The sequence below is a fragment of the Athene cunicularia genome (assembly GCF_003259725.1).
Source record: "Athene cunicularia isolate RWA chromosome 10 unlocalized genomic scaffold, athCun1 chr10_part1, whole genome shotgun sequence".
Classification (NCBI taxonomy): Eukaryota; Metazoa; Chordata; class Aves; order Strigiformes; family Strigidae; genus Athene; species Athene cunicularia.
The window spans coordinates 11,229,096-11,254,858 of NW_020799112.1; the positions used below are offsets into that span (position 1 = coordinate 11,229,096).

Consider the following 25,763-nt stretch of genomic DNA (forward strand, 5'->3'; position numbering starts at 1 on the left):
GTGCGTGTATAGAGCAATATGAGTTGAGACAAATTCTCATCGTGCAACAAAATACCATGTGACTTCAAACATTTCTTCACCTGCTCTGTTGAAACGAGCGTTAAGGGAAGGCACTTGGCGTTACTACTCCCGAGTTTCACTGAGTGGATACAAATGACGTCAGGATTGCCTTCAGTCAGAAATCTTGAAGTGCAGCTTCGCTGGGTGGGTCTCTGAAGAATTTGGAAGAGTTTGTAGATAGGGCGTGTTTACCTTTGTCAAAGTAGTGAGCGTAATGCCTCTTCCCTCCTAATGTGCTTATGCTCTCTGGCTGCAACATCATAAAGGTAGGAATTTATTTTCTTTTTTTTTCTCCTGTTCTGGGTTTGGTTTTTTGGTTTTTTTTTTTTCCCTCCCTACATCAGATCATGGTCTGAATCGTTATCATGCACTGCTCTCTAACATTGTCTTTTTTATAAGGGAAAATTAGAGTAACTCTTATAGTCTTCAGCGAATGAGTGGAATAGGTGTTAATGAGATTTCATATGTTGTCACCAAGTATTCCAACCTATGAGAACTGCTTTTTATTTTAGAGAAAGGTAGTACAGGTTACAGTAGCAGGGTTGCTTTTCTACTACTTCTGTCATTATTCTATTAAGTGCTTGTAAGAGCACTTCTTTCTGAACTAGAAGGGAGGAAAAGCTACTAATAGGGAAAATAATGTTAGCTAATGAAGTAAATGTAATCACATAAACAAAGCTTGAATTTAGGTCGCTTGAAAAACCTAGTTCTAATGTTGTTCTGTAAAATGCTAAGAAAAAAAAATGTTCTGTGAGAAATCATTTAACAGAGTTTTTGATAAGACTTACTTGTTGGTGATCTGAAGAAGTTAGTGCTATCAATAACACATTGGAACAAGCTGCCAGAAAGGGTTTGCTCCTAATAATGCTGTAATATTCAGATGGAGGAACCTGTTCATTTTTTTCCTCTTACTTTTTGTAATATGTACCTATTTTTAACTAGCTTCCTAGCTTGAGTCAAATCTTCAGGTGGGGTGCCACTGTTGATGAAGAGGCTATGCTGGTACACATTTATCTGAAGATCTCTCTCACATTTGTTAGGACATGAAAAGGATGCCAAGCAGTGGCTGAAATAATGAAATACCAGTTACGTTTGGGCTCCTCCTCTAGTTGGCTTTGTGGGCGGAGAATCTCCAGGCAGGTTAAACTGCATGAGGAGGGGATAACCAACAGGAGGAGAACTGAGAACAGTGGAGCACAACTGACGGTTTAATTGCTGGTTCAGGGTGCTGTAGAAATCATCGAAGTCAGGGTACAAGCTTGAGTTCCCACGTGTACATGATAGCTGAAGACCCCATTTCAGGAAGCTGCAAATAGGACAGTTTTCCAGAGCGCAAATGCGCCAGCCCTGTCCCTTTCCCTGCCTCCCAAGGGCTAATTTGAAACCTTGAGTCACCCACTGTGCAGGTGGAGGAGCCAACCACCTTTGCCTGGGCACCCTCAGGTCCTCTCTCTAGTTCCTTACTGTTCTGCTGTCTCCACACGTTTTGTGGTACTGTTGTACTTCTAATAATGTGCTGCTTCTGGCACTGGGTACCCACATGCTGCTCTGTTGTTCTCTGCCCTTAACCCTTATCTTCAATAAGTGCCCAAGAAAGCTCACAATTCTGGTAAAATCTCCATTATATAACTTAGTGTTTTAAGTTAGACTTCAGGTTTTTATTTCAAATAAAATTTTGGTAAGCTACTAAAAATCTTTCATTTTTTGCACCTTTCCCCAATAACAGTAATTTGGGGAAAAGTGTCATACTTAAAAAGATTTTTCCTTACATTCTGACAAGTGTTACTAGCAGTTCTTAAAGCAACCAATGCTGTCCCTCTAGGTCTGTTGAAACTTTTAAGACTTAAGCATCTATTAAGAACCTGTAGTTTGGATGTGGCGCTTTTTTTTCCCCAATAACTATTTTTCTGCCTCAAGATTATTGCATATATTTGAGTTATTTCATAGTCCTTTATCCAATACTATCAATGTTATGGATTTTCAAAGCTTAAAAGCAGACATAGTTTGCACTGTAACTGTACAGTGTGGTAACTATATTTCACTTTCCTCAGCTGCTTGTGACCAGCTAAAAACATTTTAGCTGCTCAGAAATGATTTACCTTTAAGTAGAGAGAGCATGGTAACCTTCACACAGAAAATTAATTATTTCAAATGGGTCTGGTTCTCTTCCCCCCCTTCCCCCCTCCCCCACCTCCCCTGAGGACAGGGGAAAATATAAAACTCACTTGCCACCTTAATTGAGATTTATTCAAAGTGCTATTCTGGCCTGCTATGATATAGTAACCAAGTTACAAGGTAATGTGATAGAATAGTAAAAGAAGTAAAATACTCTAATTGCCCTATAACTAGGCACTTAAACTGTTTACAGTGGAGATTTGTACAAGCTAGGGAGTAAATTTGAAGTTAAAGGTCTCACAGCAATCTTAATTCAGCTGTTTTATGTGTATGGAGTATTTCGGTGTTTTATCATGAGAAACTCCAAATCCATCAGCTCTTTTATTCTGTGCTGCCACTGGATGTATGTGTAGGCTTGGTAAAATGTCATTCACACTGTGGCTCAGGTTGTGTGGAATTTAACTGGAATCACATTTTCACATTTGGACAAGATGAAAAAAGACAAGATGCAAAGAGATGGTAGCATCAATCCAATATCCTTCATTCCGTTCTTTCCTCTGCAAACCATAGTTCAAACCTTTTATGCCAATTAGGCACAAAACTGCTCGATCAAACACAAAAAGCAGTGCTAAGAAGTAGGAACAAGCAGTGTCTCCAGTTGGCTACAGCTCCAGATGCCTAAAACTAACAACTGATGCCTGAATGAATGGGTTTGTGTGGAAGAAAACAGAGGAGGGCAGGGTTGCTCTTACTGCCTTAGGGACTAGGAAGTTTTTAGCATAAGAAATGATCAGTGGAGAAGCTAATCTGGTGTCACATCCTGGGATTTCTCAAATTTGCAAGTTGCATGTGTGTCCAGAAGATGTATTTATAAAGCATCTGTTGTCCATTTGAAAGGCTGTATGGCAGAATATAGACAAATGCTAAGCGAGTTATGGTTTGTACGTGTGGGTTCTCTTGGATTTTATGAAAACTCACTTTTCTGTAGGTTTGGGATTTATTTTTTTAAAGGTAGTGCTGCTATCCTCAGCAGGAAAAAGGTGGCATAACTGTTAGCAACAAAATGTAGATCCCATATATTTTCCCCCATTTCATGATAGCTGTTGGGATACTCTGTAAACAGTGTGCTATCTATTTTTAGCAGAACACATCTACTGCTGAAACTTGTGTTAGCTATTGTATATATTGCTCAGTCTTAAGCAAAACCAAAGGCAAAACTTGTGATATGGTGGATCTGATCTTTATTTACTCTTCCAAACCATTTTGGTTTAATGTTGATGATTAACAGCCTGGAACAGCTTTGCTATCCCTTTTGATATCTGGGAGACTTGATTTTTTTCCAACAGTCGCCGTACCAGCTTTACCAGTTCTACCAAATGAAAGAAATAGGAGATTTATATTATTCTTGCTTTTTGCTGATTTTATTCTTTCCCTGTTACATCTCTGAAGTCACATTGAGTAGACAGTCTGCTTGAGAAATCAAGGCTTCTTTCACTTGCGTGTTTGTGTTGGTGATCCATTGGGTTTTTAATTCAGTAAATAAGGGTAGAAAATCCTCCTAACACATCCTTCACACCTGGATATGCCTTCTCTTAATTCTGGCTTTGGAAATGCAGTTTTTGCAAGCAAGAGCTTTTGTGCAGAGAACAAAAAGCTTTGGTTCTATTTCTTTTTATTCATTCCCCAGACTGTAGCAGCCAGAAATTTCACTTCAAAGTAGCTCCTGAATTTGTTTTTCAAAATGTAGCCACATAGCTTCTGTCAAATCAAAATTTGCCCTTCTTTGCTAATGGCATTAAAAAAAGAGATTTTTTTATTTTTAATTGAATATATCAAGGATCCAAAGAACAGAGCTTTGAAAGAAATTTCACATTGGTACTTCCCAACTGTGTAGGCTTTCCTTTAATTATAAAGGATGCAGTCCCTGAAGTAACAATTCCTGATTTTCCTGTTTTGCACTAGACCATTTAAAACTAGATTAGGCTACAGAGGAGATCCTTCCTTAGCAAGCAGGTGATCAGATTTCTGTATTTGGAATATTTAATTTCCAAGATGCAAGAGAAATTTCCAGTTTTATAAAGTATCTTCATTTTATTGCTATACTGACTTTTAGATCCTTCTAGAGCAAGGGCACTGATTTGTCAGTGACAATAATGTTGGCAGTGGTGGTGTATGGATAGGAATCTGGAAAGAAGCAGGGTTTTCTTCACCCTAGGTTGGGCAGAGTATGGGTCAATCAGCTGTTGTCATTTCTCACTCAACACATCTTGCTTGCTTGGTGCTGTTATGAGCTGTAAGGAAAAAACAATCTCTGAGCTCAGCACTCTTAGCAGTAGGAGTTTCAGGCTGGGTAGGCTTTGAAGTTTCTTGTTAGAGCTGGTCCAAAATCAGGAGAAGCTGAGCCTTTGCATCCACTGCCTGTTCTTTGGAAGTAACGTGTGTGAGGGATGAATGACAACTTGTGACAGTTTATGTAAACTAAAAAGATCAGCTGCCCTTGAAATCCAGTATCTACAGCCTGATCCCAGCACTGGAACTGGTTGCCACCACTTGTGGTTACACTGGAACACATGCCTTTGTGTGGCAACGAGCTCCTGACAAAAGGAAGTATCCTCTAGTTTGATGCTGATGTACTATGGAAATGAAACCGGGTCCCAAGGACCACAGTCACTGACCTTCTGGAGGTGAAAATTTCTCAGCAGCACAAAACGAGCGTGTTGCAAAACACCCTCCATTCACCCAAGTAATAAGAAACTGGTTCTCCAATTTCCCATCCAGGTTTTGGGCACTATATGTGGAAATGCCTGTCTACCTCACCATCACTGCTCGTAGCCCCTGGGTGGCAGAAGGGGCAGCTGTAAGACTTCTGCCTCTTTATTAGGCCCTTCCCCAAGAGGACCTGTAGTGGATGCCTTCCCTTTCCCACTCACACTGTGGGCACTTGAAGAGGTGTTTCCAGTGTAAGTCTTTATGGCCTTCCTAACCCATTAGGGTTTAACAAGCTGCCAAAAATCTTTGGGTTAAAACTGAAGCTAAACAGTATAGACAGCATAATTTAAAATATATGCAGATGTTTGAGGTTGGCCTATGTGTAATATGCCAGAACAGTAGCCCTTGTGGGGGCAAAACCTTTTTTCCAGAAAAAACATGCAAACAGTAACAGGAAAATTGTCTTTCCTCTGGCACTGGCAGTGTGCATTTAACCTGATGGTTTACCTGTTTCAAAAGCAGAATTTGCCCTCTCTGCTTGGTGAATTGACACAGATGTGGGATTAAGGATTCTGAGTAGTCATGCTAATTTACTATCCCAGCAGGTGGTAATCAGGAGGAGGAGATTGGCAAATGGCAGCTATGGTTTTTCTAACAGACAAAGCACGCCTTAGACAAATGATGTCTGTTCTGTCTCCTTTTCTCCATCTTCTGACCTATTCTGTCATGATTTACACAGCCGTTGTGTAGGGTCAAAAGCTTCAAAGTAAATAATTTAGAATGAAGTGGTCAAGTCGTAATGTGGAGAAAGCTAATAATGAGGATTAGCGTTTGAAATGGTGATTGCTGTAGATGTGGTGAGTAAACCATAGAGCTGGATTATTTGTATTGGTGATGCTGTGGGAACATTAGAAGAACCTTCTTGGTGGAGGGGATGGCATAATAGATGGGTTCATCTTTAGAAGTATAATTGAGTTCCAATACTGATTTTAATCAAGGTTCCTAGGAAGTAGCAAGTATGTATTTGTGGAGCAGGAGGTGGTAAATAAATCTAGTGCTGAGCTATTCCTGCTTAGTTTGCTTTGAGTGGTGCTTCCTGAGATGGAGACTTCTGTCAGGTATTTGCTGCTTTTTCACACAGAAAAATATAAACCCCCCCTCGTGGGTTTCATGGGATATTTCTCAGCAAGCTGAAAGGGACACAGCTTATTTGTAGTACAGCAGAAGAGAACCTTGCTTGTGCTTGTATATGAGGTATGTGACAAAATAGTATTTATGAAGTTCCTACATGTTTCAGGTTCTCCATGGTTTAAGGAGGGATAAAACTACTTAATCACACAGCCATAGCTGTCAGCCATTTAAGAGAACAGAAACTAAAATGTTCAGGTCACTGCTGCCCAGGTGTCTCTGGAAGGACCTCCTCACCTGCCAGGTGCTCCAGGAACCTCATGATGAGAACTGATGCTGCAGGGAGACAGGAAAACAGCTCAACTACTTAAACAGCTGCTATTATGAAGATGGAAATCTCCAGTATTGCCCAGGAAATGGTCTGATTTGCTGCAGTGAAGACATAGGTTGAATGTAGGGTGAACATGCAATTTAAGGGTAATGAAACATAAGAATAGGTTGCAGGTAGATGCGGGATCTCATCAACAGTTTTCTAAAAATTACCTGGACAATGTTCATCAGGGATGGTCTAAGCCCCTGTGTGCCAGGCAAGACCTGGTACAAATACAGGGGATTACAGAAGAAAGTTTCAGAGAAGAGAAGCCACCTTTCTGAGTCTGGTGTTTGTGAGGGGGGATTTCTACTGAAATCTGTGGATTCTAGATCACACCCCAAATCCCTGAATTCCCTTAAATTTTAAGATGAAGCACGTGCTTATGAGCTTAGTTTGATAGAGATTTATTTACTAGTTTAAAACTTGAAAAAGGAGTCATATGGTAAGGCATCCATGTGTGGAAGGAAAACATGAGTTAAATCCCAAGAATCCCGTTTGAAAGTACGCACTGCTGGGTTTTTTTAGGATTTAGGTGGTTTTGGGTACATATTCAGTCACAGCCCATCTCACCATAATCCAACTGTTAGTGCTCTTTCTGCTGTGTTATAATAGACGCCTCTTTTTATTACAGTTTGTGATAGTTTGCAATGCACAGTCTAGTTTAAAAATATAGATGTATTAGGAAGTGGAACTGTATAATGAGTCTCTCCCCTGGTCTTCTAGAGCAGTTTGTCTGCAAGCCTTTCTGTCTGACCTAAAACGTCATGTTTCAAAGCCCTGCTTCATTATCATGGCGCCTGCTAGCTGTAGTTAAGGGTCTGTTAGCAGCCTCGTTATAAATCCCTACTTCCAGGAGTTTATAATTCAGCAGTAAAAAATTGCTCTAGGCTGAAACTTGGCACGTGAAATCTCAGTGCAGGAACAATTATGATTTCTCCCTCCTTCATTTCTGCATTTGCTTATACACACACAATTCATTCAGTAGGTTTTTACTGTCCCCTCTTGGCATTTAAAAAGATTAAATGGCCGGGTTATTAATATTTCAATACTGACTACTGTGCTTGGCCAGTAAATTGACTCAGTGTCTGTTACCTCAGCTCTGTTTGCTGGCTACAAGTGAGAGGTGGTGCGAGCGCACTGAGCACGGTGCCCTGATCCAGCATGGGTGGAAGATAATGTGTGGCTGCAGGCAAAACTAAAGTTGTGTGGCCCTGCTCAAATATGGAGGACTACGGAAAGGCCTGAATTACTGTCAGCATGGTTTGATTTTGTCACTTGATCCTACATGAATATATCGCTGTGAGATCTTCCGGTGGGTGTCTAATGCTGTGAGGAGACTTGGTTGAAATTCTCCCAACTCAACTATTTCCTCATTGAAACTGGTCCAGTGAAATCAGTTATTTCCTCACGGTTTTTTTCTAGTTTGCAGGAAATTTTAGTATGGTAAAAGTTATTTAGATTTATTACTTCTAGAAATTATAGAAAAATTACTTATTTCAGCCTTATGGAAAATATTTTAATAACTTCTATTTTTATTCAATTTTAGAGTATATTTATAGGATATATAACATTTGTACTGTAAAATCTTCACAACTAAATGAGGGATAACGGAAATTTCTAAATATATAACGTAGAATGCAAAGGTTAAAAATGAGACTTTTAAAGAATAAAATGTTTTGATTTAAGTGATTTTTTTTTTTTTCTACAATAACTGATTTTAGACATTTTGTCCTGATCTAGGATTTGATCACAGTTAAATCGTAGTATTTCCTGTAAATCCCCAGAAAAGTTTGCTGTGCACCATAATTTTTATACTTGGTCCTGTGCACACGTGTTTGCAAAATCAGAATTGAGGTGTGTATTTCCATTAGCATATTAATCAGTAGTAATTCAACAGCAAAATATCTTTGTTATTATGGAACCAAGTCACCCCCTGGACTTTCTCATTTCTTTTTCACTCTTCCAGCTACTTATATTTCGTTTACAAGGGCAGCCTAGGGAAGATTAGTTCTCTTCAGTATCTTTTGTGGATTGGTATTATAGAGTGTAAATTATTATTGCAAAACATTTGACCAGGTCTAGTGTGAGTGACTGAAATGAGACCGCAGGTTATCTCCCCTCCTACAGATTTCTAAGATCCATCAGTTTATACCAGCTCAAAATTTAGCACTATTTTATCTTCTGCTCAATTATAATCCCACTTACATGCTCTAAACCAACGGGATTTCAGCTTCCTGTAACTTTTTTTTATTTTCTTTTTCCTTTTTTTTTTTTTCTTGAGAAAACTGACTTTACTGGCTGGGTCTGTTGATTTAGTCTGGGGACGTTGAGTATCTCTACAGTGCTTGCAAGTAGGATGTGAGCCTCATCTGCTTGTACCTTACCTTCAGGAAATGTCCTGCCAGCTGAGAATCATTGTTCTACACAAGGATCAATGTGTTTTATTTAATGCATTTTCTTTTTAATACATTGGGAATAATTTGTAATTATGTCTTTATTTGCTTAGCATGGCGCACATATTTAAGACGCTCAACAGCTGGTTCTGGTGGGAGAATATCTGGATGCCTGTCAATGTCACATGGGCACATTTTGTAGACCGTGAGGGACTTGTCTTTCCCAAGCCACATCAGTTATATGCTACAATACCATATGCTTTTGTACTGCTGATTATCCGATTCTTCAGTGAAAGGTAAGAAACATTAACATAATTTAATGCTAATGTTAATCTTCATTAATGCCAAATTTTTTTTAAAAATAAAATATCTTTAGATCAATGTTCTTATGTTTTTATAAAGGAGGATTAGTTGGTGGTTTGCTGGAAGGATCTAGTAGAGATAATATGACTGGAGAAAAATTGGGAAATATTTTCACTGTTAAGAACATATGGTTGTGGTCCAATCTAGAAAGAAAATATTTCTATTTTGCTTTTCTAGAACAGTGTTTGGATAGTTCTAATTATCTTCTTTTGCTAGAGATATAATTAATACAAACCCATTTGGGTTTCCTTCTGCTTTTTCTCCTTTGGTGGAAGCGTAGAGGTATTTGTCCTCCAAACCAAACCTCTTCTTTCACTTGGTCCTCCACTGGAACATTTGTGTGAGGCTGATAGATCCCAGGTGTCTAGCTGTAGCAAAACTAAGCAGACTGGGGGAATCTCAGAGTTTCATGTGAATATTTTATGCAGATCCATTAATGCTGATTCCTATTTTTTTCCTATTTTGGCACTGAAAGGTGGATTGCTTCTGCGACTGGAATCTTATGGGACAGGCAAAGATTGGCTCCACAGAAGACAGTTACAAATATATTAAGATTTGCAGTGCATTGACTTGTTTATTTATGCCTTTTTGCTTGACTTTTTTTTTTCTCTCTAAAGAATGTGATTAGTAGGTTTTTATAATTATTTCAGGATAGAATGAGGAAATTTGGAATGTCGTAACTTGGACAGACTTAAAACAGAACCAGATAAGATCATTCATGTTAGAGATCAGAAGTAATTTGGATCATATGTTTCTAACCATTCACAGTGTCTCCTGAGTAAATGCTTGCCCAACTGTGTCTCACTGCTGCTATTGGAAATTGCTCGTGTGAATAATTAGCCCATATATCTGGCTTGCAGTGAATCTGCCCATGAATGAGGAAAACTGACCTCTGCTGTGGGTAACAAGGAGTCAATTGCTGGTATCAGCAGGAGTGAGGGGGCTTTTTCAGACAAGCCTGCACAAGTAGAAGAAAGAAGCATTTGGCATGCTCGACAGCAATTTGTATTGGAAAATGGAAGAGAAAGAGAAGCCTTCAGTCTCTGGGGCAGCTGCTGTGTGCCACAAGCTAGAGGCCACAAGCAAATTCCGGTGTTTTGGGCAGTGGTAGCTGGTGAAGCAATGTGCTAAGTGGCTATCTGCCACTAGGAGAAAGTATCCCAGTAGCAATCTTCTGGTTTGCGTGGAGAGAGCATCTGTTCTTGTTTCACTCTCCCTTAGCTGTTGCTTAACTTCAGTATGCCTCTGAAAAAAAACAAGGACACAGAAATCAGGATCTTTAGATTTAAAGCATTTCATGACCACAAACTTGAGTCCTTGGGTCTGCTTTTTCGCATAACTGCTAGTATGCTACGGTTCTCACTTGGGATTAGCTAGGAGATTCCTTTCTCTCACAGTGCACTGTCATATCCTATGGCAAATTAAATTGATTCAGATTTATTTTCCTCATATTCTGTCATGGGAATAGCTAAGATCTTGTAACTCTGTTGTATTTTTAAAGTTTTTCACGGTATGTCTTTTCAGATATGTTGCTATACCTCTAGCAAAAGCCTTAGGTATAAAGAATGTAAGACGTGTGAAGCCACAGCCTAATCCTGTTTTAGAGAGTTATTTCCGGGAGTGCTCAAAACATCCATCCCAAGTAAGGATTCTCATTCTTTTAAACTAGTTTTGGTTTTGGAAAATCCCAAATCTTACTGTTTCAATCAGCTATCAGCAATGACATCATGGGATGAGTTCCAGCTGATTGACAGATGACTTAATTTATTTGGGTTTTTGTTGCTGTTCTGCTGACAAGGGTATATGGCATCCAAACCAGAAAATATGTTTAAGATGTTTAATTTTCTGGCATGCTGCTCTAGGTTAGACTGTTAATAATATTTCTAGTGAAGATCCGTGTTCCATCTTTAACTTATTCTGCCTGGAGAAAACATCAGCTGACATCTGTTGTTGGAAAGTGGTATCATATTTATTGCAAGCAATAATGTTGGAACGCTGGCATGGAAGCCTTTTGATCCGTTATATTGCCGCATACTTAATCCTGGCTTATGTGAGAAAGAAAAGCAATCTTTCTATTACCTTGCTGTTTGTTTTTAAAATGGAACAAGAAAAAAATAATAGCCAATGTTTGCCATCTCAGAAAATTAGGCAACTTGATTGTTGATGGGAACCAGAAACTTTGCAAACAACTGCAGTGTTCCTACACTGGTTTTAAAAGAAATAGGTGCTTTCTAGTAATGAGGGATATTGATAATTATTGATACATGGAACTTTGCTTTCTGTTCATAACTCTGCAATTCTCTTACTGTGTCTTTTGCCTGATATCATCAGGAATAGATGTATTCGTGTTTACATATGAGCTCTTCTCTATCTGGGCAAGTATCCCGATCTCTCTGTTTCACACCTTTCTTCTGGATGAGTACAGTTTGACGATTAATCTCTGAAATGAAGCACGTCATTCTTATACTTGTCAGTCCATGGGACAGATTCAGGCTGCCTCCTTTAGGTGTCCAGCTTGAGGAGGAGTGTGCCTGGGAAAGCATGCAGAGGGCTGCCTGGTGATGGAGGGCATCTGGGCTCCACTGTCTGTCAAAACAAAGTCATTATTCCTGCGTGGCAAGCAGAGAGCTCCTCAGCTGGCAGGATGGGCTGAGCACAGAGGCAGTTTGCACTCCTGCCCTGCCCGGCAGCTGAGGTGCCTTTGCTCGCATACCAGAGCTTTCTCTGAGGGTAGGAGACTGAGCTGGCCTTACCTTGGTGGAGGCCGCGTTTATTTGCATAGTAGCCTTGCCGGGAAAGAGCTTCCCCAGGGATGACTCGGACACTACCTGCTACCTCTGCTGCTGCAGCAGCCCCAGGGGAGGTCAGCCCACACCTCCAGCGCTTCGGGACGGAGGAAAGGGAGAAGCCTACCGGCTGCTGCAGGTGGGGCACCGAGCACCCAGAACCGCAGGACTCGCACTGCCTCATGCTCAGCACGTGTTAGCGTGGCTGCGCAGCAAGCTGCTCCACCTGCAGAGCGCACACGAAGCAGGGACACCCGGCCGTTGAACTGCAAGGGCTGGATGCACTTCTAGGCAATGCTCGAGCACTGATTGATGTTTAGGTGTCAAAAGGAGGCAGTCTGGATTTTGCTCAGTGATATTTAACTGACTTGCCCTGTACCACAGAAGTATATTGGATTTGAGAACAGAGCTCAGGTCATCTAAATTCCAGACCCGCATCTCACCTGCGAGACTCATTTAAATATAAACTGATAAATTATTGTAATTAAGATACTGGATACAATGTCCACATATGTTGATACATGGGACTTCCCCCTCCAGTCCAACCTCTTGCTTGGCAGAAGTTGCATCTTTTAGACTATCATAAGCCACCAGAAAGACAGTAGCAGTTTGTGGATTTGTACATTTCATGCCTGCTTTATTTATATAAATTAGCGTCTCAAAAATCCAGGGTTTCTGTGGGCATCACTCAAAAATTAGACCAGAAAGTCTACAAGGTAAATCCCCATAGATAGTTAATATTAGTAATACTTCAAAACCTTACAACAGTGCGAAGCTGATCTGTGAACTACAAAATAAATGAAAGTTACATTGGAGTGCATCTTGTTGCTAACACTATTCCATTTTTTGCAGTCAGAGATACAAGGCCTTGCCAAAAAGTGCAACTGTACTGCCCGTTTGGTGGAAAAATGGTTTAGGAGACGGCGAAACCTTGAGATCCCAACAGTGCTTCGGAAATTCCAGGAAGCCTTGTAAGAAAAGACAATGCTTTTGATTCTTATGGGTTTTACTGTTTTGAAGGAGGAGAAAAAAAAAAAATAAAAAATTGAGGTCCTTGGTTGCCTTTTAAGGGAGACTCATTTCCAGAAAGTTGGGTCTGTCTGACGAGGGTTTTGGTTTGTGAGTACACAAATAAATTGAAAGCCTCTAGTAGTATTTCTCCAAATGGTATGATTTTAAAAGATTAGGTTAGCAGTTTCTTATTAAAATAAAAAAACACCTTAAAAATATTTTACAGTTTTCTTCATTGTGTAATAATGGACTTATTTGTAGGCTTCTGCTACATAGTGCTTAATGAAAACATGCAGAGAATAGGAAAATATTTTTCTGTCTGCCAGTAATCATAGGGGACAAAAATGCTTACTCTTGTTTATATATGTACCCATGCTGTCATTTTGGGATGCTATTGTGTGTACAGAAGTCAGTTCAAGAGCAGGAATCATGGAATCTGAACTAAATGATAGGTGTCATAGCTTGAACATGGAGTAATGTGCAAACCATGAGCTCAGATATGCTGAGTGAGCTATTGAGCAATTTTGAGTGATAATATAGAATAAGTTAAAAGTTTCAAAACCTCCTGCATATAATTGAAAACTGGAAAAATATTCAAGAGTCTGATTTTTTACAAATGTGTGAGAACTTCCCCACATGTAAGCGTTTTACTATTTAACTATTCCAGTGTTATCCAAAACCTCATACAGATTGCAAATCCTCAAATGGGCATGGCTTTACTTGCACAGCTCATCCCTTTTGTATACTGAAATATGCTGTACCAGTGTAAATGACTCTCTTAATGTCTCGTGTATTTGGATTTTGACTAGTGTAATTACATTGGCAAAAATTCAAGTGATTACAATATTTAACCTCTTTCAGTGTAGATTAGCTTAAGGAATGAGGGTTAAAAGTACAGCTACAAAGCTCAAAATTGACTACTTAATTAAGATTATTTTCCTTGTGAATCAATATGATAATGATTTGATGATGTCCTCTGTTGGGCATCAATCCAGTTGATAGACGTAGATGCGCTCTCTGAAGCCTGAGTTGAGTAAACTCCTGGCAAACCAACATCCATGGTTTATTTCTGCTGTTTTGTGGATCAGTTAACTTTGTTTTACAAGTGACAGTAAGATTTCCTGCTATTGATAAGACCTGCTTGCCATGAGTGCATGTCTCTAGTAATACACAGCCAAAGACTGAAATTAAAACTTGCTTGGCAGCTTGAGTGAGAATGAAGCAAACAGGTTTCTCTTACGCAATTTTGTGAACCCTGCTCTGCTCTTTGTCAGTGAATGTAATTGGATATAATTCTCAAGGCAACAAATGAATAACAGAGTTATTCCACGCTAGTAGTCAGTGTTACGAGCATTATGAAATTTTTGAAAACCTGCAATCTCCAGGATCATTTTTCTGAATCACAGGGAAAATCTGATGAGCCAGTTCTAAACCATACTTAAGCTGCTAATGCCCTCAGTTAAGCAATATTGGGATTTGGAAAGCTCTTTGTATGAAACCTTCCCTGCCTTAAAAGACTTACCAGCCTTTAACTTCACAACTAAATTCTCTTTTGTTAGATCGGTTCAAGAGAAAAGATTCCTGAAGTTAAATCGGAAAATCCCTTTGCATAGCTGTTGTTCAGTGCTCTCCCTGGTGGTCAGGTTCAGAGCTTTAAAGGCACTTGGGCAAAATTTGGTGAATTTGGATGAGTTTTACTTTACGTTTTGTTCACCAAAATCCTAAAGAAGCTTGGCTAAATGCAAAATGAGGTAGTGCTCTGGCAGTCTTGCACGTACAGTGAGTTCATCTGAAGCGCTGAGTATTTATTGCCCAGTGTGTTCAGTATAAATTTGTAGGGCTGGGGACTAATGGCACAGTTGTTAGGTGCTCTGTGCTCTGGACCTGATTCAGAAACACGTTTACACTTTACAGTCAACATAGAATCAGTCCCACTATAGCCACTGGACTGCTCACTCCTCCCTTGCTTGAAACAGGAGGCATGAGGGCAGAGTCAGCCCCATGTCGAGCCTGTCCCATGCCACGGTGTTGTTTTTCCTAACATCTCTTGGTTAACTCAGCCAGGTATTACTTCCATTTGCTCTCTTGATTTCCACTGTGTATTTTTGAATTTTTCTATGCAGTGGGTGTTCTGAAGTGTTATTTTCAAATCATCTGAGGAAAGATGCTTTAAAGCTGACAAGCAAAACAATTGTTTATTACCAGTGTATCAACTGGTAATTTTATAATTGTTTTCTTGACTACTTCTTCAGGTGTGAGACATATTATCTTGTCTAGCGTCCAGCATTCCACATCCTCATCTTTTGTTTGTTTTTCTTGTAAAATACTGTCTCAGTCTTTCAACATATTATTCTTTCACCTGGGATATCAGCCTCCAGGTGATGTGAGGCTCAGAAAGGGGCGGAGGGGGCTGCTTTTACCAGACAGGTTCTTACCATCTTCCCTCATATGGCACTTCATTAATGTTTGCCAGAGACCACAATCTCATTTTTATACATCTCTCAATCCATTAGTACAGTGTTCTTCTCAAGGCGCTCTCTCCTCCTTTTTAGCAGATTTAGGTTTTCTGGGAGGCTGTTTGCTGCTTTGTTTTACAGAATGTTCTCACCAGGTTTGGGGCCGTGTGCCTGTTGCTGTGATCACGACCTTTCTTAGCATGTGAAGTCCCTCAGTGTTTTCCTACTGATCTCGAAGAGCTGCCTTGAGAAAGGTCAGGCTTGTTCCTGCCAAGAGGAAGAGTGGAAAGGAAGAAGTTTTCCATCACCTGTAGAGGTGGGAGTGGGAATGCTCGGGCTGAGTCTCCAGCCACACCCAGTCCCAGGGACAATACCTCCCACACAGCCTCCAGAGTCATTACAGCGCTGATTGCTGACTCCAAGTCACAGCATCCTGTTCTGACATACATAAGCAACAACATCATTTGCCAAGATACACAAGAAATTTATTCCCTTTGCTGACTTATCAGATCAGTGGTGGAAACCTGAAGGTTTATCTGCCTTGATGGATATCCGTTTAAGCCACAAAAAGCTTAATCAGGCTAAATGCTGGCAAAGCTAGTCAAAGATTGGGGTTTATAGTTAATTCAGACCTCTGTAGTAAGACATAAACTAATCCAGTAGTTGTTAAAGTTTCATAGGGCTCACCTGTTTTCGACCATTGGTGTTAAGACAGATCGAGAAAAATTAACCCGGCAATGGAATCAAGTCACTGTTGGTGCTCACAGTGTTCAGTGTTGGTTCAGATTGGGAAGTAAGTGCCATGTGGCTGAAAGATCTTCTGGAGTCAAGGAGATGTTCTTAGCCCAGTCTGAATAGTCTAGAGGGATTGATACAGCAGGAAATGTTTGTGTTATCATACATTAAATTTTAGGGACTTTATACATTTGCTGTGACTGTTCTCTTGATCAGCTCGTGTCTGGCTGGAAGATTACTGCTGTAATCACAAGACCTCTGTATTGTGATAATGTAAAATAATTTACTACTATAGCAATTAATAAAGAATAAGTATTTAAATATTAATAATTCAGATATAGTTAATATATGACAACCCTTAATGTAGAGTGTGAAGGTGGTCTGTGATATACAATGATTTGCAGTAATTCTGTCTCAGGACAGTATCTATAAAAAATATAATGCTTTGTTCTAATTTTTTCATTGTACTTTTGCAGCTGGCGATTTTCATTCTATCTTATATCCTCCATTGCTGGATTTATATTTCTGTATGATGTAAGTTAATTTTTTGAAGGATTGATATTCTTATGTTTTTAATAAAATAAGGACTGACTGCTAGATCTTCTTGAAGCCCATTGAAACACTCACTGGCTTCAGTGGCTCTTTGGGTTCAGATCTTTTGATGTATGTGATATAGATGATAGGCTGTAATATTGCACTGAGGTTTTATTTAATTTTTTTAATTATCTTTTGAATGTCTATGATAATTATGAGTAATCAATATTTTTAAGGCAAGATTTTTTAAGAATTCACACACATGGTTTTACAACATGCCTTGTTAACACCTACAAATGCATCACATAGCCACATTTTTCTCAAAAGAGGCTGTAAACTTTTTTGGCAGCACTTTTGGGGGTCACAACAAGGGTGTATTTCATGGCTATTTATTGAGGTGTTGCTGCTGAGTCAGAAGTTGGGAATAACAGAGAGAGTGCTGCTTGTAGCTATGTGAGCACTGCCTGGGGTGTCATTAATGCTTCTCCTGAGCAGCAGAACAGTTCTCAGTGTGTCTACGTTCATCTGGCTCTTCTCCACAAACACTGTTTATCATCATGAACCAGTAATGTGTGTGGCTGGTAAACACAGCAAAATCTAATCATTGTGGCAACATATCTTGAGTAATTGCAGTAATAAAGCACACACCCACTGCTTTGGATGATGAAATGAGGAACTGGAACATTTCAGGTGTCCTGAAAAGTAGCCAAAAAGCTGGGACCAATATAATAAATCTGAGATCCCTTTAAAAATTGGTGGAGAACAGATATCAAGACTATAGCTTCTTAGCCTGCTCCACTTGAAGAAATTTTAAGTATTGAAGATTTTGAGTTGAGATGACTTATTGTTGCTCAGCTGATCAGTTCTCTGAATCATCTGTCTTCCCAGAAACCTTGGTTTTACGACATCTGGCAGACGTGGGTTGGCTATCCATTCCAGGTGAGCTTCTTGGCATTGGGCCGTTGGCCCCGAGGCATTCCAGGTATTTCCCCATTGGAAGGGGTAATCCGCAGAAGCGTTTCTCCCTCCCAGCGGGCAACACCTAGAGAGGTGTGGCACCAAAACTTTCTTCAGTACCTCCTGCTGACTGTTGTAGGGCTACTCCATGATCTGCCTGTGCTGCAACTCAGCCCTCCAGCCAGACCACTATTATTTCCACCCATTCCAGATTACCAGTTGCTTACAGTAGATGCTATCTGTGTCACAGGTTTCGGTGCAGAACCCCTATGCTTGCACCAGGCCTGACGATGCTTCGAGGCACTGCAGAATAGTGTTACTGCAGAGGGTTGTGCTGAGCAGCCCACGTGCTGTGTGCCTGCTGGGCCCTATCGCTCAGTACTGCGGGTGGAGGGAATGCTGCAGTGATTTGGTTCGGCATGCGTCCTTGGTCTGACGATCTCTGCTCAATACTTTGCTTGTTCCCAAGGGCCACGGGGCTCTTGCTTCTTCCTAAAATATTTTACTAACAGTCCCATAACAGATAACTCCAAGCAAACTACCTTCTTTCCCACCTGCCAGAGGTTCTTATGTGCTCCCCCCTCCTATTTTCATATATCTACAGCCCATTGCCCTGCCTTCTTATTCCTGTCCTAGGCAGAGACTAAGAGCAAGAAGAATCCTGCCTCCCAGCTGAGGTTTCTTAGCCTCTCTTACTGGTGGGACCTGATTACCAAGCCTGCTTCCTGCTACTTGGGAAACGTATTGAACCAAGGGAGCAGCCAAGCTCAGCATCTAGCCCTAAGCGCATTCTAGCATAAATAGCTGACATTTTAGTCATGGGAAGTGTGAATGTTTACAGTGTTAATTGTTCACCAAAATGGACGGCTTCATTTATTTGCAGTTGTTTGTAATTAAACCCAGAAGTATTCTGTGTAGTTCTGTGACAAAAACATCGAAAAAAGCATGCTAAAATTCAGAGGTGGGAGAGGAACTGCAGAAATTGAGAGATTGGTCTGAGTAAAGGTTAAAATATTTGGCTTCCAGAACATCCTTCTTAATGAAGCCCAGAACAGAGATTTAGTTTAGCTTAATTTTTAAAGCAAGACTCAGCAGAGGAGAGAAAATGAGGAAAGGAAAGAAGTAATTTTACTTGGCATTTGCTTTTCACTGTTCTCAGAGTTAACTGTGTTTTCCTTCATTCCAGACTCTGCTGCCATCCCAATATTGGTACTATATGGCTGAGATTAGTTTTTACTGGTCTCTCTTATTTACGCTTGGGATTGACAACAAAAGGAAGGCAAGTGGTCACGCTTGTTTGTAGCTAAAACCTCCGTTTCTGTGACGGGAGTGGGAGATGTTTCTAAGGTGAAGCACTGTTCTGCTTCAGGATTTGGCGCTGCCACATGAGGGCAGCATCAGTCCATCCCTGGCACACCTGCAGACAGCCGTGCTCTCCTGCCTGCCGGCGCACCTCTCTGTGGGTGACAAGTCTTGCTTGTCACTTCATCCGCACGGAGACCCTCAAGGCCTGTACTTGCTTGGCTCGACATTTTTTTTCTTCTTCACAGGATTTTCTGGCTCATGTCGTTCATCATTTGGCAGCCATTGGGTTGATGAGTGGCTCTTGGTGTGGCAATTACGTGCGTCTTGGAACACTGGTGATGTTTGTGCATGATACTGCAGATTTCTGGCTTGAGGTAACCCTGCACTCCATATTATTTTTGTGTGTGTGGTGTTTTGGTTGGTGTTTTTTTTCTGGGTGTTTTTGGTTGTTGCCCAGGTTATGTTCAGTGATGTTTCAGTCTTTTTGCCACAAGTTTCAGATGATCCCTTCCTATCCCCACAGGGACACGGCTTCACAGATTCATAAATTGTAAGATAAAAAAGAACTTCTAGATAATTTAACATGATACTCTGTTACAGAATCCCTTATGAGAAAAGAGCAGAAGAGAAGTTCTTCAGTACAGAACAGGGTCTGGAAATACAGCTGTCTCTCTGGATTATTCTTGTTTCACTGTTAAAATTAGACCAAGTTGGCTAGACTGTGAACAGCTTGTCGTGATACCAATTCTCAAGTAAATTTAGCAGCCAAAATTTTGGCTGCTTCTCCAAACATGCTTAATTTTGTCAGCATTCACACCCCTGTGTTGACCCAAGGGGTACATCTATGTTATACGCTTCTGGTTGGAGACACTTTAGCTGTCCCTGAACAAGATATCACAGGTATCTACTGGCAGAAGAAACATTTCTTCCCCTGGACTGATGGGGAAGTCCCTTCCCTGAATTAAATATCAATGTTGAGAGATGTTTAAGAAGTGTCCTGTTCTACACACAGCACTGTGGTCATAGAGACTTGCTGCTGGGTTTCTTGGAAGACAAACACTGTGTTTCCTTCAGTAGAGTTATCCTGGTTTTATAACACCAAGACTGAGAGCGTAGTTTCATCATCTCTTCTGGTGGCAGTGTCAGTATAAGCAGCCCATGTAGGCTGTTGTCTGTCACTGTTAATTTCTGCTCCTGATACTCTTATCTGTTGTATTGGAACAGCTCATTGTGGGATCATGCAGTTGGGCTTGGTCCAGATTAAACACATACACACAGGCGTTTGTTGGTTTACTTTTAATCCTGAACTGCTTTGTGGTCCAATTAACTGTGTGGCCTTACAGTTGAGTTGACAACTGATAGGACAGCACTCACACCAACTGAAGTTGGCTACCAGAATAACTTAATTCAGCCCTGCCGCTCAGACGTTCATCAAACTGCTGTTTAAAATTTAGGCTTGGCACCCAAAGCTTTGCTCACACTTGAGGATAGCTGTTTCATTCAGCAGTGCCCAGGGTGATGCCTCAGTGAATCATGGAGAGTTGTACAGTTCAACTAGGGGAGAAGCAGTAATTGTAATATTTATTAGCAGCATAGAGACCAACGCTAGGATCTCCAGCTCTCAAAAGGAGAAAACAGAAGCTGAATTAGGCATGGAGAAGGGTCAGTAATGTGCATGCACCAGACTGCCTGTGTATGAGGGGTCACTGACACTCCTGAGCATGCAGATGTAGCCAGCATCTTCTCTTTGATTCAGCGTTTTGAATCCGGTACAGGAATGAAGGATTACCTCTGTTTTCAAGAGCACTTTTTTGCTTTCAGGACACTGTTATATTCTGATCAAAGAGCTGTGCTTTAGGCCTTTGATGCAAAGTTCTTTCCTTGAGACGAAAGGAGAAATATAAACAAAGAATCTGTTTTGACACTGCTTTATTAGGCTTCAATAAAATGATTGCTTTACATGTCAAACATGGTGGAAATTTTCCTCCTGCTTAGGTGGAAGATGAGTTTATGTTTATGAAAATGCAGAAAGGAACTTAATTCCAATAATATTTGTAATACGTTTGATGGGGTTTTTTTCAATGCAGGCAGCCAAAATGTTTAATTATGCTCACTGGGAGAAAACCTGCAATACACTCTTTATCATCTTTTCTATCGCATTCTTCATCACAAGAATCATCCTGTTCCCCTTCTGGTAAGTAATATTTAATGTAGTCACAGGCTTTTATTTCATTCCCATTTCCATTGAGAGGTTAGTAGTGGTTGTGATGGGAAAAGAAAGGAAGGAATTATACTTCAAGAAGCAGAAGCAAAACTTCCATTATTGTTGGCTATTAAAGGCCAGTGAGAAGAGTTGACAAAAACTGTCATTTTCTTAAAAAAATTAAGTGAAAAGGTTTTTTTAATGAGCCTCTTGAAAACCTAACTAAAAGCTTTTATGTATTATTTAACTTATTTTCATAAATTATAGTTAAATGCTATGAGCTCCTGCATTTTCAAGGGGATTGAGCTACTTAACTAGGAATAATCATTTTCCCTTTCATTCCATCCCTCCTGCTGTAGCTGCAAAGTCAGACTATGGTGTAATTCCTATATGACTGTAGTTAACTTTTTGTAAAGCCTTTTTTTTTTGCTACCTAGCTCTTAGGTAGTGCCTCACCTCACTCACATGAGGAGCATTCAGAAAATTTAAGGTGAAGAAATTAATTTATGAAGTCAACGCAAATAAATCATAACTTGCTAAATACTCACATGACTTTGGAGTGCTATGATTTAATCTGCTTTGGAGTATCCACACGGGTGCTTAGTGTGCTTAATGCTTAACATGTTTAGCTTTTAAAAAGTGTTTAATGTGTTTCACATTCACGGTTTCGTTGACTTGCTCTAGTTTGCCTTCATGCCCCTCCCTGCATGTGGACAAACCCTTAGAGACTCAAGCTGGTTAAATTAATAGCTCTGAACATTGATCAACACAAGGTTTTAATTTCCTGTAGTATTTTCTTTCAGAAATGCTGATGTCTTTTACTTTATTGTTATTTTTTGATTAACTATACAAGTGATCCCCAATCATTTTGCTTCACTGAGTTTCTTGTTCTTGAGCTTAGAAGCAAAACGTGATGAGATTAAAGGGATTCAAAAAGCCCCAAATAATATAAAAGTAGTGAAGTCTGAAGATGAACAAAACATATGTTAATTAACAAAAAGCCCTGTTGCAAAGCCTGTAGGATTTTCTCTGGAGTGTGGATTTCAGACTAGAAAGAATTTGCATTTAAAAAATGGCATAGAGAAGCTCTGAGTTGCATAGTATCTAGACCACACAGAGCTCAAGATTTTAGAAAATTGTATTTTTTTCTAAATTTATTTAGAATACTTTTATGCAAGACTCAAATTTCTCATCTTCTGAAGTCTTTATTTCAACAGAGATGCATAATCTAGTTAGGACAGGGCTTGTTAATTAATCTGTCTTCTTTGCAGACCTTTTTAATATTTTGTGGAAATAATTAATGTTTGGAATTTGGAGTTAAAAATAGTTGTAAATATCGCAGAGAAGAAATCTTGCACTATTAACAGTGACCTTTATTTTTTAGGATTCTTCGTGCCACATTGTATCAGCCTACATACTACTCCACGACTCCTGTCATAGCATATTTTTTATTCAATGGGCAGCTATTGATCCTTCAAGGCTTGCATTTATATTGGGGTTACTTAATATTCAAGATTTTGAGAAGGTTCATTTTCTTAAAGGTAAGCAATTTTTGCTTCTGCAGAAAGATACGTGAAGTGTCAAACAGATACTAATGCCTCCAATGTATTTACTTGGAAGTTCTTGTTGTTTTCCTGAACTTTCATGTCAGCATTTTTGATAGGGACCTACAAAGTATGGAGATGTTCAAATGTGCTTTCTGCCACCCCTCATTGTCACCGCTAAGGTCATAGATCAGAACATCAAAACTTCAGCTAGAACCCTTTTTTGCCTGTAGCTGATGTTTTGCTCTGATAGTAAATGAGAAATGAGCTCTCTTAGAAACTGAAACCCTAAGATGATGCAGAACACTTTAGAAATTCCTGTGTTCTGAGTGAAAGCAATCTTTTCTAACTGGACTTTGTAGGAACATACCAAAAAAGGAGAGGTGAGTGATGAGATCTTTAAATACTGCAGAAAGCTTGTAGTCAGAGTTCTTCAGGTTTGTCTAAATCTGAGGTCAACTATACTTAAACACTGGGTTTGCATTAAGAAAACCATACGAAGCTGATCTGGTATTGCGTTATGACACAATGAAATACTGTCATGTTCAACTGGAGTAGAGAAACAGTGCAAGTCTGGTGCTGACATAATCTGCTTTTACCTTGTACAGGAAACTCGTGGGAAAAAGCTATAACGAGAACTTTGCTGCCATTTAAGTCTTGTGTGATTCCCTGAAGCAGTAACATTTTCACAAGGTCTCTTGTCATGAAGTGTGCATTATAGATAAAACATTTAGCAAAAAGCATTTAGAAAAAGACTTTGGAGAATGTCTCTTAAGATTTGGCATAAGCATTGACGGTATATTTTTGCTAGTTAAGGTGAAACTCCAGTTGTACTATTGAAAAATGATATTTCTTTTGAGGATCAAGATGCAAAAACTTAATTGGAGCTGACTCCGTGTTCTTATCTGAAGCAGTTAATACTGTGAAGCATCTTAAGGAAATAGAAATATTCCTTTCTACCCATACTTAATTGTTTGACTGAAAGCAGACACCATACTGTAATTACTGGATTATTGGATTCTTTCAAATCTTATGCAAATAGACAGATGGATATCATAGCAAGACCCAGTGTCTTCCCTCAAAGAAAACTGCAGTTACAAACTCAACCCTTGGTAGACAGCAAACAGCTGTACATAAGGGACAAATCTGTAGAAGGAATGGCTTGTGTTGTTCTGCTTCTAAAACATGCTTCTGTGTTCCCTTAGGCACCGAAAGGCTTGTATTTCTTGCATGTTGCTTACCTCTGCTAGATTAATTACAAAATTATTTCTGGCCTCGCTTGTTGAATGTTGAAGTGTTTTACTTCTCATTTTCTTTTTTGATTTTGGCCTTGTTTCTGGGCTGTTCTTGTAGAACTCTTCTGATGAAATCAAGAGGGACATCCCTCTGCCTTGCAGCTGAGGAAGGGAAAGGCTTTGGCATAGTTCTCCATCCACACTGGTCGAGGTTGTGAGAGTACAGTGCAAGCAGGTCTTCAGACACTGTGGTGAAGAGGACATTAGGAGCCCAGCTATATAAGGCCATTCTGCCCTGCCTGTTTATATGCCTTTAAGGGGCAGAAATGTTTTATTTTGAGATAAGAGACTTTTTGTATTAGTCATTGCTAAAAAATGGGAAAGCATCAAGCCTGTATCCCTACCATGGATTTTTGATTCCTTATACAGCTCTCTGAGAAGACGGTTTCCAAATAACATTTTTACAGTGGTAGCAGCAGCAGCCCTAGCCCTTTTCAGTCTGTATGACTTCAGCTGGCTTGCATGTGCAGCCTGTTTTCCATAGCGGTGGCAAACTTGGCTGTGAAAGCAGCCAGTGCCTCCAAAGCTGTAAAGGCAATGCTGAAAAGAATGGTGTTTGCAAGGCAGCAGTTTTATACCAACATATTTGTTATAGACATATTCCATGCAAATAGATGTTACTATTTTAGTGAAATACCAGTAAGCCATCATCCTTGTATTGGAAGGGTTTTGTTTCTCTGCCCAAGACTTAAGTTTGCGTTCAGAAAACAGGCAATTTTGGACATTTTTCTTGAAGCAACAGTTAGCTACTTCAGATGGAAAAATGAAGTCATGATGTAACTGGGAATAGGGACTGATGTTGTTGTTTAACTGAAGGAAGCTCCGAGCATAGCAAGGGTGTAAGGAATTTTTTCAGTGCCTTCGGAGCCTTGAGCCAAGCTGGGTTGTTGGGCTTACCAGCGGAAACCACCATGGTGCAGCAGTTAACAGCTCCTAGCATCTGTCCAGGGGCAGGTGTCTCCCCTGATCCTCTCCTTCTGGACTGTGTCATTGCTGTCTGAAAGTCAGTGGTCTTGAATGTATTTATTCCCAGTGGGAAGTGCTGTTGTCCTGTGTTGAAGGACAGGTTAAGGGACTTGTCTAGGTCAGACATGGAAGGTGGGACTTGGTGGGGAAGGGAAACAGGAGGGCCCAAGTCTCCAGGATGTCACGTACACACCAAGTCACCTTTGCTGTTATTCAGAGGGTCACACAGAGCTGTGTCACATCTTCAATCTAGACCCACAGCTCTAAGCAATGCTCTTATCTCCAGACTGTGTCAGGAGGCTTTGTTAAAGGCAGGAATTAATACAGGAATGACACTGAGTATCGCAGCCTTGTGAGCTGGGAGCTTCTTCCACGCTTTACTCTTGCCCCTCAGGAAGAGTTGACTGATCTGAGACTGGCTAGTCAGGAGCTCTTCACCTCAGATGTCACCTCCCCTCTGCACTAATAAAGGGCACGATTATCTGTCCTCTGGGATAACTGCTCAGCTGAATGACTTGCTTCAGCAAAAATTATCTTGGACAAAAAAATCTTGTCATTTCCCTCCTCTCAAATACTGCAGCTAGAGATGAATAAAAAAGGAGGAAGAAGGGAGGAGATGTTCTTGCTCTGTCCTTCTGTGTCCTGTTTTCTCAGGCATGGGAGTCTCTGGCCCCGGAGCTGGTAGCACAAAGCAGCACTGGTCTCCAGGCTCAGGGCACTTGTGCCACCTTTCCCCTGGCCCAGTCCTCCAGAAATACCCCAACGAGGGGGAATTCTGCATCAACAAGCTAAGCTGCACTCAGCTACTTTGCTTTAAAAAGCTTTTTATT

At 40.2% G+C, this 25,763-nt stretch overlaps 1 protein-coding gene across 1 annotated transcript in view; it reads left to right on the plus strand.

Moving 5' to 3' along the window:
• The window catches only part of CERS3 (ceramide synthase 3), a 45,207-nt gene that overhangs the window by 5,833 nt on the left and 13,611 nt on the right, over positions 1-25,763 (plus strand). The window contains exons 2-10 of the mRNA XM_026856345.1: positions 8,892-9,074; positions 10,666-10,783; positions 12,780-12,898; positions 16,606-16,663; positions 17,552-17,602; positions 18,807-18,899; positions 19,171-19,299; positions 21,013-21,119; positions 22,513-22,669. Coding sequence (XP_026712146.1) covers positions 8,892-9,074; positions 10,666-10,783; positions 12,780-12,898; positions 16,606-16,663; positions 17,552-17,602; positions 18,807-18,899; positions 19,171-19,299; positions 21,013-21,119; positions 22,513-22,669 — 1,015 coding nt within the window. The remainder of the gene's footprint in view (positions 1-8,891; positions 9,075-10,665; positions 10,784-12,779; positions 12,899-16,605; positions 16,664-17,551; positions 17,603-18,806; positions 18,900-19,170; positions 19,300-21,012; positions 21,120-22,512; positions 22,670-25,763) is intronic.